This window comes from Papio anubis, chromosome 3 (genome assembly GCF_008728515.1).
Source record: "Papio anubis isolate 15944 chromosome 3, Panubis1.0, whole genome shotgun sequence".
Lineage (NCBI taxonomy): Eukaryota > Metazoa > Chordata > Mammalia > Primates > Cercopithecidae > Papio > Papio anubis.
Window position 1 is genome coordinate 166,173,414 of NC_044978.1, and position 19,378 is coordinate 166,192,791.

The 19,378-nt window shown below is 35.8% G+C and overlaps 1 protein-coding gene across 1 annotated transcript in view; it reads right to left on the bottom strand.

Moving 5' to 3' along the window:
• SLIT2 (slit guidance ligand 2) overlaps nucleotides 1–19,378 on the bottom strand; it is a 368,482-nt gene that overhangs the window by 55,265 nt on the left and 293,839 nt on the right. The window contains 4 exon segments of the mRNA XM_017959289.2: nucleotides 11,726–11,889; nucleotides 14,653–14,724; nucleotides 16,738–16,809; nucleotides 17,316–17,387. Of these exon segments, the coding sequence (XP_017814778.2) occupies nucleotides 11,726–11,889; nucleotides 14,653–14,724; nucleotides 16,738–16,809; nucleotides 17,316–17,387 (380 nt within the window).

The following is a 19,378-nucleotide window of genomic DNA, read 5'->3' on the forward strand; positions in this document are numbered from 1 at the left end:
CAAAAAACTTAGCTGTTCAGCACACTGCAGAAATGAATGGTGACAGTGAAAGCAGTTCGTTAAATGAGCATAATACCTAACGACAAATGGTTTTGAGCTTGCTAAAGTTATATATGCGTCAGCAAGAGGAAAGAAAATAGCTCATTGCTAGTGGATCCCTTAACCAGTTTACAGGGAAGAACCTAACTCAGAACAAAGGCGTAGGATGAAACAGTGAAGAAATGTATGCCAGCAAAACAGCAAGTCAGCAAATGCAACGACTCTAAGCATTTATCTGGCCACATCCCAAGGTCTTGAGAAAAAATGTATTTTGGCTTGTTACTATGCTTTCAACCTTGTAAGGCTATGGCTTAAATAAAAGGAGTTGAGGGTTGGCCGTTTGTAAGTTCATCCTGCGGAATGTGATACGTTCCAAAAATGATGTCTGAGTAATTAGATGAGAAATTAAGAGATTGTCTTAGGGAAGAAAATGGAATACATTTTGAAGAATTTAATCGAGTATACTGGCAGCATCACTGCCTGGCTGAAACAGTCCGTGTCCATTTTACCACATAGTGGAGATTTATATAATAAATGTCCACTGGACCATATCTGATTAATAATCACTACCTAATTTCCTTGCATTTTATTCAAGACCAAATTTGGTTTTCCATAGAGATAATTATGCTGAATTATTTTTATATCTGGAATTTGTTATGGGAGATTGTTGCCCCCTCATATATGTTCAGTTTAGCTAAAAAAAAAAAAAAAAAAAAAAAAATCAAGATAACAAGCATTCTCATACACCCAGGACTCTTTTAACACTTTCTTAAACTTGCTGAACTGATTGTGGCACAGGGTTTGGGAACAGAGAAAAATAATTGAGTTCTAATTTCTTCAGGTTGGTAAAGTTCATGACTATCAACTTTACCAATGGTAAAGTTAGCTATCATTCTATTTGCTTCTCGTTTTTCGTATCTTTTTAAACCTAGTTATTCAACGATCACTTCTTATTTCTAGTACTTGAGTTTGAGTAAAAGATGTTTGTAAGTCAAACAAATTCCACATAGCAGCATCCTCTGATATCTCTAAGGGTCTAAAAATGATATAATTTCTTTTCCTATTTTATGTAGCTTGTAATTCTCCTTAATCAAAAATCCTTTTCGGAATGTGATTTTTACATCTACCTGGTCTATCTAAATCAGCTTGTTTCTATAGTCTAATCTCTTGAAATGATATTCCTTGCATCTGGCTCTCCTCCCATTCATCTTCCTGTCCATATTTTGCTCTTCTAAGTCCATCTTCTGTCTTCTATTTGCATCCAACTTGTGATTCATTTTCTATCCACTACACTTTCTCAGAGCTCCTCTCCTGCAATCTTCTTGTTCAAGGAGAATGACAACTTTAATCTGTTTATACAATAAGGAGATGATATCAGAGCTAAAGAGAGATGCCAAATAAAGTCATCATAAAATGGGGGAAGAGTTAAGTACAGCTCTCCACGAGCAAATCAACACTTGGCAGAATTTTGCACATGTGATTAGTCCTAGGTGAAACGAAGATGTCCATAATACGTAGCAATCTTGGGCACAGAATCTGTGTCAAGCAGGGAATCTACTGAGATCAAGGACAACATTACGGCAAGTACTGACACTCTTTCTTAGACTTCTAGAGAGTTGGAGTAGGTAGGAGGAACAAAAAGTGTTTTATTTAAAAGGAGAAACACAGTCATTTTCTTGTTTGTCCAAATTTCAACAAAGACAAAGGCAAATGAGATCTTGCTGTTTACCTGTTCATCACAGGCTCCCTGAGAACCTTCTATATGTGCTACGAGCTGCTCAAATTTGGGGAAACTACAGGGACTATTATGAAACCCATGGGAAATAGAAGTGGGCACCAGGTACAACACTGAGAGTTAATGACTTTATGCTGTTAAGGCATGCAACTGTGATTTGCAAAGCAGGTGTGGCCAAGCACCAGAAATAACAGTACAACTTTAAGAAATGGAAGAGGTTCTCTGTGTTCTTTCATGGCTGCTTGGTAAAGAACTGCGATCTTTAAGCTTTTCTCCTTTCTAAAGCTAACTGGTTCCAAGAAACGTTAACATATTGTTAACAAATTAGCCTTCATGAGATGTGTGCCACAGAGGGGAAAGGAAATGTAGCTTCAGGGATAAAGATCTTTACTAATGTCACTGAAATGAAGGAGAACAGTCTAAGCAAACTGGATTGATTTAAGATTTGGTTGTGATTAAGAGAGCACTATAGTATTAGCTACATGGGTGGAGGTGTGGTTAGCTTAATAATTCAAAGGGAAAATGAGAAGAAAGTTTGGTTAACAATCTGTCTCTGTCAGTTACTTTAATCTTTAATGGAAGAACTGTTGGACCTCAAATCCATTAAAGCTTGTAGGCAGACTTGCTTACTTGACTCAAATCACTAGTTATGCACCTGACACCACTATTGCTACCCAGTGAGCTCTGCATCTCATTTTGATTTATTACCAAAAGCTCCAGACAAAAACTTCTAGCTGCATTCTAGAATCTGCCTTCATTCTGGCATCCCTTAGAAACATGGGTCAAATAACAAAATCCTCTAGTACTGCCCTTGTATCAAGTCAGAGGTACATCAAAGGCAACTCAGGGAAACATACTGGGGATATTTGTCGGGTATAATCTAACTAAAAGAAGGTTTTTATTTAAAACCAATGCTTTTACGCTCCACTTGCAATTACATTATGGCATTTCTCAAGTATTATTAATAATACCAAATGCATATTTGTTGCCAACATTCCATCATTAATTTATCAAATATTTACTGAGCATCTACACTGTGCCAGGCACTAGGCCAGGTTTTAAGAGACCAAAGACAAGTGAAATGCCTGAATTTCTGAAAAAACTTACAGTTTAGCAGTAGTGACATACAGGTATCAATTACAGAGTGGATGTGGGGAATGAGAATGCATGTCTTAGTATATGTGTTTTAAGTTTCTGCAAGCCATCATGGGAGAAGAATCCACCAAGTGAATGGAAATATGAATGTGAAGTTCTTTAGAAAAGCCATGGCTAGAAATTTAAAGGTATGGATTGAAATCTACTGAGGACTTAATAGGGCTAAAGATAGAACATGTCTACATGAAAAAGTGGGTGGAAAAATAAAAGGATTGAGGAAGCCAAGAGATTTTAGAGGAAGGAGAAGTGGCCACCAGTGTCGAAGATGTAAAGAGAGCAAATAAAGGTAACTAAAAAGAAGCCACTGAAATTGGCAAGATAGAAGGCACTGGTGTTCTAGTTTCAGTGGAGGGGTGGAGATGATCTCCAGATGATAGAGGTTAAAATCCTGTAAATTTGCATTGCAAAATAGTTAACTAAAAACACAAAGGCTAAATTACTACACCTTTTGGATTAGCAGGCTTGGCCATTTGCAGCACTTAATGTGACTTTGGGCCACTAAATGAACTTCCTGAGTCAAAATTAAATAGAAAGGGCAATAATTATTTTATAAAATCTTTGCATCAGAGAGAATATGGATGTAAAACATGTAAGAACAGAGCATTAATTGCTAGTTCTCTTTAGCTATTAAAAACAAATGTCTTGGGGCGGGGCGCGGTGGCTCAAGCCTGTAATCCCAGCACTTTGGGAGGCCGAGACGGGTGGATCACGAGGTCAGGAGATCGAGACCATCCTGGCTAACACGGTGAAACCCCGTCTCTACTAAGAAATACAAAAAACTAGCTGGGCGAGGTGGCGGGCGCCTGTAGTCCCAGCTACTCGGGAGGCTGAGGCCGGAGAATGGCGTGAACCCGGGAGGCAGAGCTTGCAGTGAGCTGGGATCCGGCCACTGCACTCTAGCCTGGGCTACAGAGCGAGACTCCGTCTCAAAAAAAAAAACGAAAAAACAAAAAAAAACAAATGTCTTCAGTTTTTCCCAGTGTTTTAAGTTTTAAAAACTATAATAAAAGAGCCCCCCCCCTTTTTAAATGGTACTTTTAGCAGATTACCATATCCAAACCTGAATGCTCTCTTTAGCCAATAAGCAAATCAAAACCTCCAAAATCTAAGGTAATTTCCAAGATAATCACTATGTACAAGTAATACTAAATCTGAAAATATAAAAAAGATTTGACCAAGTTCTAAATAATGCTTCAAAACTGATCTGACTTGTGAATTTTTCATTGCTGTAGTTAGGCCTGAATTATTTAATCACCTTCATACTTAATTAAATGACTAAGGGCAATATCAATAATTTTGAGAAACAGAACAAAAGCTCTCACTCAAGCCTATCAAAAACTCCTCCAAAATGGAAAATGTTGATCTTGCTAAGAAAAACAATAATATTACAATGTTATTGCTGAGAGTTGTGATGTTTTTCACAGGAATTCCAGAATCTAGAGCATTCCTAACATATAAAATTAGAGGAAGAGATCAACCATGGCATGCTAAATGTTCATTATTGTGGGTTCTGTCAAGGTTTCAGGTTTCTTTGACATTTCAGTTGGCCTTTACAAATGAAGTAATGAGGTACTTCAGCACCATATCCTGGCCTTTCTTTTGAGCTCATGGCTACCAGATCCCTGCCCATTTGGGCCTCCTCCCCACTCTGTGTTATATTCCATTTGGTTCACAAGGAGAATTTCCTGTTGGCCTCTTGGACCTGAGAGTATCAGTTACAATTCCATAGTCATTTGGTATGGATATATTATTAGCATCTTATACATATTTCTATCACCAGACTTCCATACCGGTTTTTAGAATTACGTATTTAAAAGTATCTATCAGTAGAATATCAGCTCCATGAGAACAGAGGTTTTACTCTAAATTGTTTATTGTTGTATTCTTACCACCCAGACATAGTGCGGTGTACATTGTACGAACTTGAATAATATTTGTTTAATGAATGAAGAAATATATCATTCATCTCCATTAGCCCGTTCACTCTTCAGCACATGTAAGTCATCTCCATGTGATTGTTCACTCTTCAGCACATGTAAGTATTTAATAAATGTCTTTCAAATAAAAAAATAATAATTTAGTTGCTCCATAGCTAAAACTTCCTGAACCAAGAGAAATAAAGGGAATATTAGAAATTAACAATGTTCCACTTTCCACACTGACTTTCTCAATGACTATCTGGAGAGGACAAAAGCTGTTTTACTGCAGACTGCTTAATCACTCTGATGTCATCTTATATTTAAAAGATGAGGACAGGACATTTGGGTTATAAAGACAAGTCATGGCCATCTGCTTCCCACTCAGGAATGCTCTATCTGGGTATTAATTAAATATGATCTGATAATCAGTTTCTTCCTGTTCATTTATTTCTGTTATGCGTCAAAATGATGAGAGTTTATATAAAGAAAACACTTTTTTCTTTATCAAAATAATTAATGACTCAAAATAACAGCATGGCATGGCATCCTCTAGTAGAAAAAAATCATTTAAATTGTATTTAAATATAGCTATGTAACCATGTATTCAATTAAAAAATTCATCTTCCTGCTATATTTTGAAATTATACATTGACAAACCTTAATATTGAGAGTTTGTACTTACATAATGTTCATGAATAAAATAAAAATACATTAGACTGGCATAACGAGAGGGAAAGTTAAGTTAAAATATGTAAACCTCAATTATAAAGCATTTAAAGAAACATTATATTGTTGCTTTAAAACTCATAAAGCATATATGCTTAATAGTATAGTACTCAGTGGATTTCCTTGAATGAATTATTTTAATTAATAGGTTAAAATACTTGGCTTTCTACCAATCTATTTTTGTAAGTAAATATTTCTAGTAAAGCTTTTGAGGGTAGTTCAGAATTTTCATTTTCTAAGTATGTTTCAATAATAGGGTGGCAATCTTATTTACACTGAAAATTTATTTTGAAAATACTTTTATTGAAAACTATAAAATAAACTTTAGCAGTAAGCTTTGGAATCAGAGTCAAGGTTCAAATTCTGACTCCAATCAGCAGCTGAGTGATTTTTAAAAATTGCTTAGTGACTCTAAAATACATATCTCAAATGGGGAAATGATAGTTTTCACTATAAGAATGGTGGAAAGATTAAAAGAGATAAAAATCTATGTAAAGTACTCAGAATTAGGTAAACTACTCAATAGAACTTAGCTATTATTGTTATTATTATTTGTAATGGTAGTAGTATTGGCAACGATCCAGTCTACATTGTCATAAACCTTGAACTAGCAGAGTCTTCATTAATAGGACAATGAAACTTCAAAATAGTTTGACAAATGCTGAAACAAATGCTAGCAAAGGTCACTGTAAGTTTCAGTGCCTATCACTCTAAAATTCAGTTACAGAAAAACTGAGTAAACTCTAAAGTCTTCTAAAGGCAACTGCGATTATATTGATTGAGCCTTGAATGTCTACACTGCTTGCCAACTGGCTCACACCCATGCTGTTTGCTATTTAAGGTATACCTTGAAATACACGCAATCTATTGATCTTATAGTTTAGTGAATATTACACTGAACTTCCACAGTTGAAATGATAAATTTAGGCTTTATATCATCTGACAATTAACAAGTTTCAGCTCAACTGTTTTTGCTGGCCCTGGAACAGGTCCAGAAGTTTCCTACAGTGTAAGCTCTGCTCCCATAGTTATGCCCACCTGTAGCATTATCCTCACACTTGTCTGCCTGTCCACCTATGTCATTAAATCTTCACAGCCCTCCTTCTTTTACGCAAATGATTCCTCTGAGTTCTTGTAGCAACTACACCATCCACTATGGTAGCCACCAGACATGCATGTATATTTCAGTTTAAATATAAATAAAATAAAATAACGATTATTTTTCTCAATTGCATTAGCCATATTGTAAGTGCTCTATAATCATATGTAACCAGTGGCTACCATATTGAATAGCACAGATTTGGAACATTTCCATTAGTATACAAAGTTGTATTGGGCAGTGCTGAAAAGAGCTAATTTTCCCTCAAACACATTTCCATTAATGCTACATTAAGCACATGAGATTCTAGAGTCAATAAATGAAAAAAAAAAGCTCAAGTTAGTCAGATAATAAATACTGAGTTACACAAAGATGTATGCACGTATGAATGTATGTACAGGCAGACCTTGGAGATATTGTGGGTTTCGTTCCAGACTACTTCAATGAAGTGAATATTACAATAAAGACAGTTAAACAAAGTTTTTGGTTTGCCAGTGCATATAAAAGTTATTTTTAACTATACTGTTATTAAGTATAAGTATTAAGTGTGTCTTAAAATGCAATACCTTAATTATAAAATATTTTACTGCTAAAAAATGTGAATGATCATTCGAAACTTCAGTTAGTTGTAATATTTTTGCTAGCCAAGGTTCTTGCCTTGGAGTTAGTGACTGGTAAGACTGATCAGGGTATGGTTACTGAAGGTTGGGGTGGCTGTAGCAATTCCTTAAAACAAGACAACAATGAATTTTGCTGCCTCGATTGACTCTTCCTTTCACCAAAATATTTCTCTGTACTATGTGATGCTGTTTGATAGCCTTTTTATCCACAGTAGAACATTTTTTCAAAATTGGAGTAAATCCTCTCAAACTCTGCCACTGTGTTATCAATTAAGTTTACAGAATATTCTAAATCCTTTGTGGTTATTTCAACAATGTTTACAGCTTCTTCACCAGGAGTGGACTTCATCTCAACAAACCACTTTGCTCATCCGTAAGAAGCATCTCCTTTTTTGTGGAAGTTTTGTCATGAGATTGCAGCAATTCAGTCACATCTTCAGGCTCCACTTTTAATTCTAATCTCTTGCTATTTCTACCACATCTGTAGTTACCTAGTCTATTGAAGTTTTCAACTCTTCAAAGTCATCTATGCAGATTGGAATCAACTTCTTCCAAACTCCTGTTAATATTGATATTTTGCCCTCCTCTCATGAATCACAAATGTTCTTAATGGCATCTAGAATGGTGAATCTTTTCCAGAAGGATTTCAATGTAATATGCCCAAATCCATCAGAAGAACCACTATGTACAGCTGCTGTAACCTTATAGAATGTATTTCTGAAATGATGAGACTTGAAAATCAAAACTATTCCTTTATCCATGGGCTGCAGAATGGATATTGCATCAGCAGGCATATAAACATCATTCTCCTTGTGTATTTCCATCAGAGCTCTTGGGTGACTAGGTGCATCATGAAGAAGCAGTAGTATGTTGAAAGAAATCATTCTGAGCAATAGGTCTCAGGAATGGGCTTAGGAAACCATGCTGTAAACAGATGTGCGGTCATCCAGGCTCTGCTGTTCCATTTGGAGAGCATAAGCAGAGTAGATTTACCGTAATTATCAAGGGTTCTAGGATTTTCAGAATGGTAAATGAGCATTGGCTTCAACTTCTTAGCCCCTAAGAAGAGAGTTAGCCTGTCCTCTGAAACTTTGAAGCCAGGCACTGACTTCTCCTCTTTAGCTATGAAAGACCTAGATGACATCTGCTTCCAATAAAGTCTGTTTCATCTACATGGAAAATCTGTTGTTTAATAGTGTCAACACCTTCATCAATTATCTTACATCTTCTGGGTAACTTGCTGTAGCTTCTACATCAGTATTGGAGCTTCACCTTGCACTTTCATGTTACAGAGAAGGCTTGTTTCCTTAAACCTCACGAATCAACCTCTGCTACCTTCCAGCTTTTCTTCTGCAGCTTCCTCACCTCTCTGAGCCTTCATAAAAACAAAAAGAGCAGGAGCCTTGCTCTAGATTAGGGTTTTGTTTAAGGGAATGCTATGGCTGGTTTGATCTTCTATTTGGATCACTAACACTTTCTCCATATCAGCAATAAGGCTGTTTCATTTTCTTATCATTGGTCTGTTTGCCGGAGTAACACTTCCAATTTCCTTCAAGAACTTTTGCTTTGTATTCACAACTTGGCTAACTGTTTGGCCCAAGAGGCTTAGCTTTGGGTCTATCTCGGCTTTCAACATGGCCTTCCTTGCTACACTTTTTGTTGTTGTTGTTGTTGCTAATTTCTAGTTTTTGATTTAAACTGAGAGATGTGAGACTCTTTCTTTCACTTGAACACCTAGAGACCACTGTAGTGTTATGAGTGGTCTAATTTCAATATTGTTGGGTCTCAGGGAATTGGGATTCCCAAGGTGAGAGAGAGAGACAGGGGACTTGTCTTGGGCTTCTGAGGGCATTTCACAAATTAATGTAAACTGTGATGCTCTAAGAGTGGAATACAAATATGCAACTTTTCTCAGATTTGTGTTACAATTTTTTTTTCAAGAAATAGCTCCAGGGAATTATAAACTTTAAGAAATACAGATAAGCATTAGCATCATTAAAAATAAAGTATGAGTATCACTGGGCACAGAAAGGTGTAACAGAATCAGTGTGCAGTTTCTCAACTTCCCCATGTAATTTACCTAATAATGTGCTGAAGAGAAGGTTTTATGCCAGTTCTACCTTCCTTGCTTCCCCTTTGACAATCGTCTCTCTCCCACTTTACGAAAGAATGATATACTTCTCAGCCTACCAGAAACTTATCCTGGTGCACTGTCCCAATAAAGAGCTAGGATCGTAAAAGAACAATTATTGCAAAAATTCTTGCAATCAATGCAAATAATCCCAGAGAGGCACTGCAATAACATTTCACTTTCAACTTTAAATAAAATATTGATAAACAAGTATGTAGTTTCAATCAGTGATGCACCAGTATTAACAGCAATAATTCAATTCAAAGAAGATGTAAAAACTTACAGACTTTTGGTGGCAGGAAATTTTAAAATTTCAATTACATACTTTTTTTTGGAGCAAAAAGTGATACAATTTTCTGATGTATTGAAAATAGGAATTCAAGGAGAAACTACAGTTTAAGAAAAAAAAATGCAATATATTAAGAAGAATCTTGTTTTTTTCTCTTATAAAATTAGCTTTGGTATTTAGATAACACCAGATACATTTTAAAAAATCACCGAAGAGTTTTGTTTTAAAATGTCAATATTTACAATGTGCTGCAAATTACCTTTTGCAAACATTTACCACTATGAAATACATTAGAGGCCAAATTAAAAACGTTGAGGGTGTGTATAGGTTTTGAAAATTACTTTTTTATTAATAAATTATGAAGTGTCCTACATCACCATTTTTTGGTGTTTTGAAATGTTATAACAATACAGTCAACAGCTAACATATTGAATGTTTCTGCGTGTGAGACAGTCTTTTATCTGTATTATCTAATCTTAACAAAATCCTTTCAGACTATTAACCATCACCACCTTTGCTTACAATGAGGAAACCGAGGCACAGACTAGTAAAGTAATTAAACTACAGTTACCTAGTACCAAAAAGTGAAGCTGGGATTTGGCTCCAACCAGGCTGGGCTTCAGAGCTCACACTGCAACCCACGGCACAGTATTACCTACTTAAGTATGTTTTTCCTCCATAAATATTCAAATGTTGAAAGCTTATCTTTTCAGTTAAGTTTTCAAGTCATGGAAGGCAAGGCCATACCATAAAGTTCTCTATGCTCTATAACACCTAGGATTGAGTTTTGCACATAAAACATGCTTAATCAACATTTTCTGATTAGACATTTAACATTTTCAAGAATTTCTCTCCTCCATCTAATAATCATGAATGACCCTCTTAAAATATACACAATCTGGCTGGGCATGGTGGCTCACACCTGTAATCCCAGGACTTTGGGAGGGGGGGCGGATCACGAGGTCAGGAGTTCAAGACCAGCCTGGCCAACATGGCAAAACCCCGTCTCTACTAAAAATACAAAAATTAGCTGGGTATGTTGGCACTTGCCTGTAATCCCAGCTACTTGGGAGGCTGAGGCAGGAGAATTGCTTGAACTGGGACCCGGGAGGTGGAGGTTGCAGTGAGCTGAGATTGTGCCACTGCACTCCAGCCTGGGCTAGAGAGGGAGACTCCATCTCAAAAAACAAAAACGAAAACAAAAACAAAACAAACAAACAAAACAAAAGCCCCCCAAATCCCACAATCCAAGTATAATAGTAAACTTTATCCCACTATTTATAAGGAACCTAAATCTATATAGTTGACTACCATCAGTGGAAATATTCACACAACAACTTTAGTAGTGGTTATCTCTATGTATGCTGATTAATGGTTAATTTTATTTCTTCTTGCAGAAAATAAATTGTTTCTTATTATTTGTATTTTCCTATTTAGGGGCACGTATTATTCTTGTAATAAAAAAAGAAAATAATATTTGTTATTCTGACAATATTTAGAATTCATGAATACATCAAACAAAAGGAAAAGAAAGGGATATAAACAAGCAAGAAAGAAGAACATCAACACAGGAAGGCTGCAGCACATGAGGCGAGTCAGAAGGTTTAGGCTGAACACTCGGGAGGGCCTGTTTCTCCTTACCTGGAATGAGGAAGCCACAGGGCCCTGGCAGCCCTAGGAGCAGGGCACATGTTCAGACAGGGCAAAAGCAAAACATTTGACTTGTTAGAGGCTATGACAGGAATTTCCAGAAATTGTGAACTCTACATTTTTGATACATTTTCAAGAAAACTTGGTCATTTCCAATGGACTACTTTTGAGATTTATTTGAAAAGCCTAATTCTTTACTTGGGCACCTCGGGTAACTGCTCTGTCTTGACAAGCATGGGCTGAAGAAATAATCATTTATTGGGCTTTTCAACCATACCTTTGGAGTGACAATTGGTTGTCTTTTTTCTTTTTTACTTAATATAGTAATTCTTAAAAGAAATACAAATGATTAAAAACCATACCTTGACAGGTAAATTTTTTGGAGGGAGTTGTGAGTAAAAGTTTATCTGCCATTTCTCCAGGACCAGCACAACGAGCAATTCCAGGCTCCTTATATTCCGACTTCACCCAGTCGGATAACCACTGCATGTTACAATCACAGTAAAGAGGGTTGGCTCCAATTGCTCTGGAAAAACAACACCACAAAAGCACACACACACATACACACACACACACACACACACAAGTATGGAAGTATTGTTATTTCCTAAGGGCAAAGAATTCAAAGTGATGCTCAGCAGAAAATCCCCATAGATTTACTGAGGATAACAATTTAGCAAAAAATAGAGACTCTGGAGATTCCCCATTTTCCTGAACGATGTGCACTGGGATTTAGTGAGTTGTCACTGGTGTTAACACTCATCTTGCTTTAGAAGGTCTCCTAATATTTTCAGAGACGTGTTTATATTGAGTGTAAGCACACCCTGAGTGCATTAACATTTCATTCACCAATTATTTACTGATGACTTAAATCACAAGGCAAGATTCTGAGGACCCAAATATAAATAACGCATTTTTCTTACCTCCAGAGAACCCTGCTGCAGAGGAGATTAGCATTACATTAGGATATACTCACAGATGCAAAGAAGTTTCATTAGAAGTGATGTAGGAAAAGTATTTACAAGATGATGGCGAACCAACAGATTAACTTTTCTGGGAGGCTAGTGGTTAAAGTCTAAGCTGCGTAGGATAGTTAGAGTTAAGTAGAAAGAAAGGTTGGGAACAATGATGCAGATAAAGGACAGGTAAGTACAAAGAAAGAATATAAAATACTGAAGATGTCTAGAGCTAGCTCACCAGAGCTACGCTGGACCTGCACTGGGTGGTGTCTGTCCCTTTTCAAGGTCGTTCATTTTATGGTTGTTCATTAGTAGTAGTGACAGGAAAGTAATTAAGGTAATAGCTAACATTTATTGCACTATTACTATATGCAGGAGCTGGGATAAGCCATTTATAAGAATTACTTCATTTTATCCTAAATAGTAACTTTATAAGGTCCATTTACTTAATAATTCACTTTACAGGTTAAGAAACTGAGACCTGGACTCTTAACCTTATAAAGCTTGGATTGAAGCAGTAGGTGCATACAATGGCATTTAAAAACGGCTTACTTCTGATTTACAATTAGCTTCTAACTAGTAAGACCTCTAGGTCTACTGCCAGGAGAGTTATGCTATGTTTTTTAGGTAGCCCCCCAAATATATGTGTAGAGTCATAATACTTGATATTGTGGAAGTTTTAATGCCCCATTTAAGAATCAGAATGTAGTGAATGTTATGCGCATATGTATGTCAGATTCAAACCCTTCCAAACTGAAAATGAGCAAAATGTTTTTTAGTCATTTGATCTCATCTCTGCCAACATTTAAGTCCTTGCTATGACAGGGGAGGAAGCAGGAAAAGTGAAAAAGCAGAGCTCTTTATGATCTAGGGGGTAAAAGACAAGGCACAAATGAAATGCAAGGCAGAGCAGGGCACAGGACAAGAAAGACTCCACTTGCTCTCACTGTGGTGGGAGGAGGCTGGTAACACGAAGGGAAGCTCTGCTCAGCTCAAGCAGGACCTTTCCTGTGAAGCCGCTTCTGATGTCTGACCATAACACTAGCAGAACGGCTGCCTCCTCATTCAGGCTGCATTCTCTGCCTGAGCTAGTAGCTTTCTTCATATTGCAGCTCATGCACGTGGCAGCCATGGAGTTTGTAAAGGAGTGGCTTAGAGGTAGGTTCTTGGCTCAAAGACGAAAATGGAAAGGCCCTGCCTTCCTGGACCTAGTAGTTCAGTGGAAGGAATATTAATAGGCACCAGTCTGATAGCCTGATGTACAAAACGTCAATTGATAGCACAGACTCTATAAGGCAAATGCAGACATAATGTGATTGACTACTGGATCTCCAATTCAATTCAAAGAAGATGTAAAAGCATAGACTTTTGGGCAGGAAGTTTTAAAATTCCCATCATATATATATTTTTGGAGTCAAAAATGATTATTCCTTTCTCAATTTGGTAAACTCGTATCTTCTTGGAGTTTGTGGATTTTCGAGAGAAGTGCAAAACCGGGAGAGGATATGGCAGGAAATCTCTTCTAGGGAACCAGGGCACAACTGACATTGATATTTAGGCTGAAGCAGATAGTTGCTACCAGGCATCCAACTCAACATCAGCCAAGGAGGCTTTGGATCCTAAGGCTGCCGACTGAACTTCCTTCTAGGTTTGCCATGATCTTAACATTACACCTAATAATAATAAAATCACAGAATTTCACCCAAATGAGTTTTTTGGACTCCACTTATCACATATTTTCAAATGGTTGTATTGTACTTCCAAAAACTATGGAGATACAAACAAGTTGCAATCAGAGAAAACATAAAGGAAAAGCCATTTCACCCAATTTAAGCATTTGGTTGTGTCTTACTTCCAAACGATAGTCTTGAACCACGTTGAATTTATTTTTGCGTGGTGCCATAGTTGATGCTGAATAAATAAAGCCACTTTGAGCAAATCAGGATAGGCTTCACAGAGAAGGTGATATTTGGGATGTGACTTAGAAAAGCAGGGTTAGGATAGATAATTGAAAGGCAGCTGGTATTCTAGAATCAGAAAATAATGAGAGAAAAAGCATAGGCTAGTAAAGTTGGAGAGCCATTATTGTAGAAGAGACATGTTTAGCTAAGCAAAGATAATTTGACTAATGGAAAATAAGAGCCAGAAGGGAAAATTAAAGCCATCTTATAGAGGGCATCATATCCAGTTTGAAAATCTTCACGTTTTCTTTAAAGATGAAACCAGTTACATCTTATGATGTTACAATAAAAGAACTGGCAGAGGAATGTTCCAGGTCACTCATGAGGAAGGTTTGACCCTAAACCTATATCCATAAACCAGGTACTCACAGATGTGACAATGCAGAAAGATCATTGAAAGCACCTTCAGGCACAGCAGAAATGTCATTTCCATGTAGGGAACTAAAAGAAAGAAAAAGAAAAATTAAACTTCCTACATTTCTGAACTCATAGACTCCAGAGAAATTCCGAGACTTTAGTTTATAATAAGCATTTTAAATCAGTGCAGAAAAGATGGTCTATAAAATAAACCATTTCAGTACAACTGGATACCTGAGAAAGCAAACAGCTTCCACCTCACATTATATGTACACAATAAATTCCAGAATTAAGAATTAAATGTAAAAATAAAGATGTATTAAAAGAAAATATAGGCCGGGCGCAGTGGCTCAAGCCTGTAATCCCAGCACTTTGGGAGGCCGAGACGGGCGGATCACGAGGTCAGGAGATCGAGACTATCCTTGGTAACACGGTGAAACCCTGTCTCTACTAAAAATACAAAAAACTAGCCAGGCGAGGTGGCGGGCGCCTGTAGTCCCAGCTACTCGGGAGGCTGAGGCAGGAGAATGGCGTGAACCCGGGAGGCGGAGCTTGCAGTGAGCTGAGATCCGGCCACTGCACTCCAGCCTGGGAGACAGAGCGAGACTCCGTCTCAAAAAAAAAAAAAAAAAAAAAAAGGAAATATAGAAGATCTCCCTTTTATAAACGTGGAGTGAGGAAGGCTTTCAAAGGCTCAATATAAAATCCAGAAACCATCAAGGAAAAGAGGGAGAAATTTTTGACAACATAAAATATATCCAAACAATAAAATATTCCATATAAGAAACATAATAATATATATTTGCAACTTATACAAGGGTTAATTCTTTTATTTAAAAAAAACTCCTGCAAGCATAGAGTCAAGTAGTAGATGCATAAAGGTATCTACATTGATAAGGAAAATATAAAGTACCTAATAGAAAATGGGGAAATGATATGATCAAGCTCACTAGAATAAAATGCAGCAGTGTTCAGTAAGCAAATAAAATATACTCAAATGCTCTACTAATTGGAAGTGCAAATTAAGACAGGAATGCAGAATAACTTTCAATCTGTCATATGGACAAAAATAAAAGAATAAATAATACTCAATGTCTTTAAGAGTGTTTTGAAAAAGGTACTCTATTAAATAGTTGGTGGAAAAATAAACTTCTAAATGGACAGAGTCTTGTTTGGGGAATGACATGACAGTTACTTTTGGAATCCTTCCAATATACTTGACAGTACCTTCCCACACACCCTACATTCTTGCTGAAATGTCAGCATATTTGCACCAAGATGAATGTATAGGATGTTCATTAGAGTACTGTATAGTACTCATGAAAATTTGAAATTAAACCAAATTACAGTAAAGATGAGGATGATTGAATCAGTTCTGGTTCCTCCCACCAATAGAATAGTCTGTAACAGTTAAACAGCTGAGTTACAGGCATATATGTATAAATATATATCTATTCTATTCTTATATATGTATTTTTATTCATATAGATGATAGACTAGAAATATTCAGAAGCATATGTTAAACAAAAATAGACAATGGTAGAACAAACACAGATCCTATTAATATTTGTGGCTTTTAAAAGTTATATAGCCATGGGCATACATCTATGAGAACAGAAAAAAATGCATCTGAAAAAGGACCAGAGAGCACATCAAACTGTCCATTCAGAAGCAGAAGAGTAGGATCAAGGATCATGTTTTATTTCACATATTTTAAAGTACACTTTTATAGTAAAATGTTTTCATATACTATAATTTCTAAAGAAATTAATTTTGAAAGTTTCTCAAATTAATTTTGAAAGTTTCTTTCAAAGTTAATTGAAACTATATAAACCATATATCTTAATGTTACATATAATTAAATAAATGATTATAACAACAATCAGTATTACTAAAAATAAAGTTACATTGTCCAAAGCAAAGCTGTTAGACAATGATACAATAAGACATGATTTTTCTATTTCCTCATTTATAATAAATCCTAATGCATGTATCTTCAAGCACCAAGAATCAACAAAGCAGTTACATCCTTAAAAAGACAATCCCAAACTCAGAACTCTGAGAAAAGAGATATTTTGTTGAACCTAAGATGCTTACAGTAATCGAAGAGACTTTAATCCATCGAAGGTGCGAGGAGGAATACATCTCAGACGGTTGTAACTTAGAATTCTGAAAGCATACAGATGTCAATTTGTTTTATTCGGAAATCCAAGAATGGTCAAATACTTTAAAAATAAAGCAGTTAAGAAAAGGCTTATTAAAGCAGCTTATTAACTGACAGTGTTAACACACAATACATTGTTATTTTTTGTGTGTTATCACCCTAACACAACATACTTATTTCCTAAATACAACCTAGAATGCTTCCCTCTGCCTACTCCTGCCCAACTTTGGTGCCTCAACCATCCCTTCCCTAAGGTGGATTTTCCCTATCTTAGGGATCTCCCCTAAGCCCCCCACAAACATAAATTACTCTTTGTTTTGTTTTTTTTATAGAACTCAATACTTTTTCTAACATCTACATTTGTTCATGTATTGTGGTTTTGTCTATTTCTCCCAATAGAAACATTCCTTGAGGGTACAGACTGTCTTGTTCAATAGCAGTGTCCAGCATCTAGAGATTGCCCTTTGTCCAATGAATTAATGAATACTCAGTACCACACTTTCACACTCACAAGGTGAGGAGCTGCGTCATGTTGCTGAAGCTCTGATTAGAAAGCGTGCTTATTCTGTTGTTACTTAAATCTCTAAAAGAGAAAAAGAAATGGAGTACACTGTTAACCACAGGAATGAAAATATTAGTGATTCTTAGAAGGAGAAGGGTCTTCTTATTCATAGTCACAGCAGTATTGTTAGCATTCAGCTGTTATCTGAAAACAACGAAACAGTGAATAACCCACTGTAGTAGACTGCAATGTTATTCATGATTACACCTCACCGTTTTGAAATTAGGAGTGATTTTATGTATATACATATATGCATTGCTTTAGCCAATGTAGTGTGCATGCAAGGGGTTGGTTCACTTCAGAGCAGCAGCTTCAGAGTACAGTTTATTGTCCCTTATCCCTCTGCCCCCATCTCCACAAGGCTTTTGATATTTTACAGAGAGCTTCCTTGGAGGTGACTTGCAATAGACACATTTTGCAGGTGGGAAATAAACCCTTACCCTCAAAAGTCCTATCAGATACACATACTTTACCCTCATTGATACATATGTTCACTGACACACAGCCTCAAATCTGATCACTGAAATAACCCCTGATTAATGACATTCAAAATGCCATCAATAAAAACGTCGGTGCTCCTGCTCCTGGCTGAGTCATGGTCACATAGTAGGTCCTCAGTAAATATTTGTTTAATGAATGTTAAGTAAATGGGAGAGATGTTGAATTTTTACCAATGTTAAATGGCTATTTATATGGATAGTCTGTACGATGGGTTGTAATTTACATTTCATGAACTTGATCTTATTCTCATTATATATCTAGTGCATATATATACACATACACTATATATGTAAAAAATACATTAAAATATATGTAGATATATAATACTAATATATATTCACCATATATAACTACATGTATTCACTAATTTTTTTCTGAAGCAAAATGTAAAATATATGAATAAATGGAAGACTCAGAAAAGCTGAGGATAATCTATTCCTTTATTAAAATATCAAAATGTCAGTAAAATGGACTCATGAAATTGTGAAAATGTTAAGAATCTGAGAGGAGCTTTATACTCATATTTTTAGCTGCTGAAGAACTATTCCTAAATTTTAAAAATAAAAGTATCTGTATTAGCAGAAGTAACTTGCCTAGAGTTGTATAATGAGTCACTAGTAAAACCATTTTTGGATCCACAAATCCTCATTTGTCATTTCGAACTGGCTTGAAAGTAATCACATGCTGTCCCACAAATGAGCCAATTCTGCTAAAGTGACCCTTTGGAAATTGCAGCAATTTAATGGTTTATTTAACAGAACAAAATGTATGTAATCAGTTCTTGCTGCTATCAAATAAATAACTAGAAGCAGAACAAGACATCTTAGAGGATATCTTTTCCCGTTATTTAATCATTTGTCATTTAAATAGTCCTATTTACTTTCTATAGAGTGTTTGATTTACCCATACTTTCAAGGAATGTGATCAGCAGCAATTTTAACTAGCTTCAATGTACCTAGTTTACATTGGGACATGTAACATCTTTTGCTACTTAGGTTTTTAGAATTCACTTAGAAATAAACCTCCTAATTCTAGGAATACTAGTAATCTGCTTCTTAAGCTAGTAATATTTACTCTAAAATCATATAGACTTAAACAAATGATATGGTACTTTTGAAATTAATATCTACTATCTTTTTCCTGATTTTTTGTGTTCTGAAAAGTTTTCTCAATTACCAATAAGGCTACTCTAAAAGTATGGTATTATATGTAAAAGATTATATGAATTTTTAAGCATTGCGCATATAACCAGATCAAATGTTTGTATATTTAAATATCTTTTTGTATTCACAACTTAAGGGCGGTCAAAAGTTGTTTACGTTAATGAAAAAGAGATGCTATTTTAAGCTAAAAAATCAAAATTTTGAAATTTATACTCAAAATGTTAGTATCTTTGTCAAGTTTACCTAAATACTACATGAATATGTATGGATTTTATAAAATAAATTTTTATACTAGAAACCCATAACTTATTTAATAATGCTTTGTATAAGAAACAAATGTAATAAACT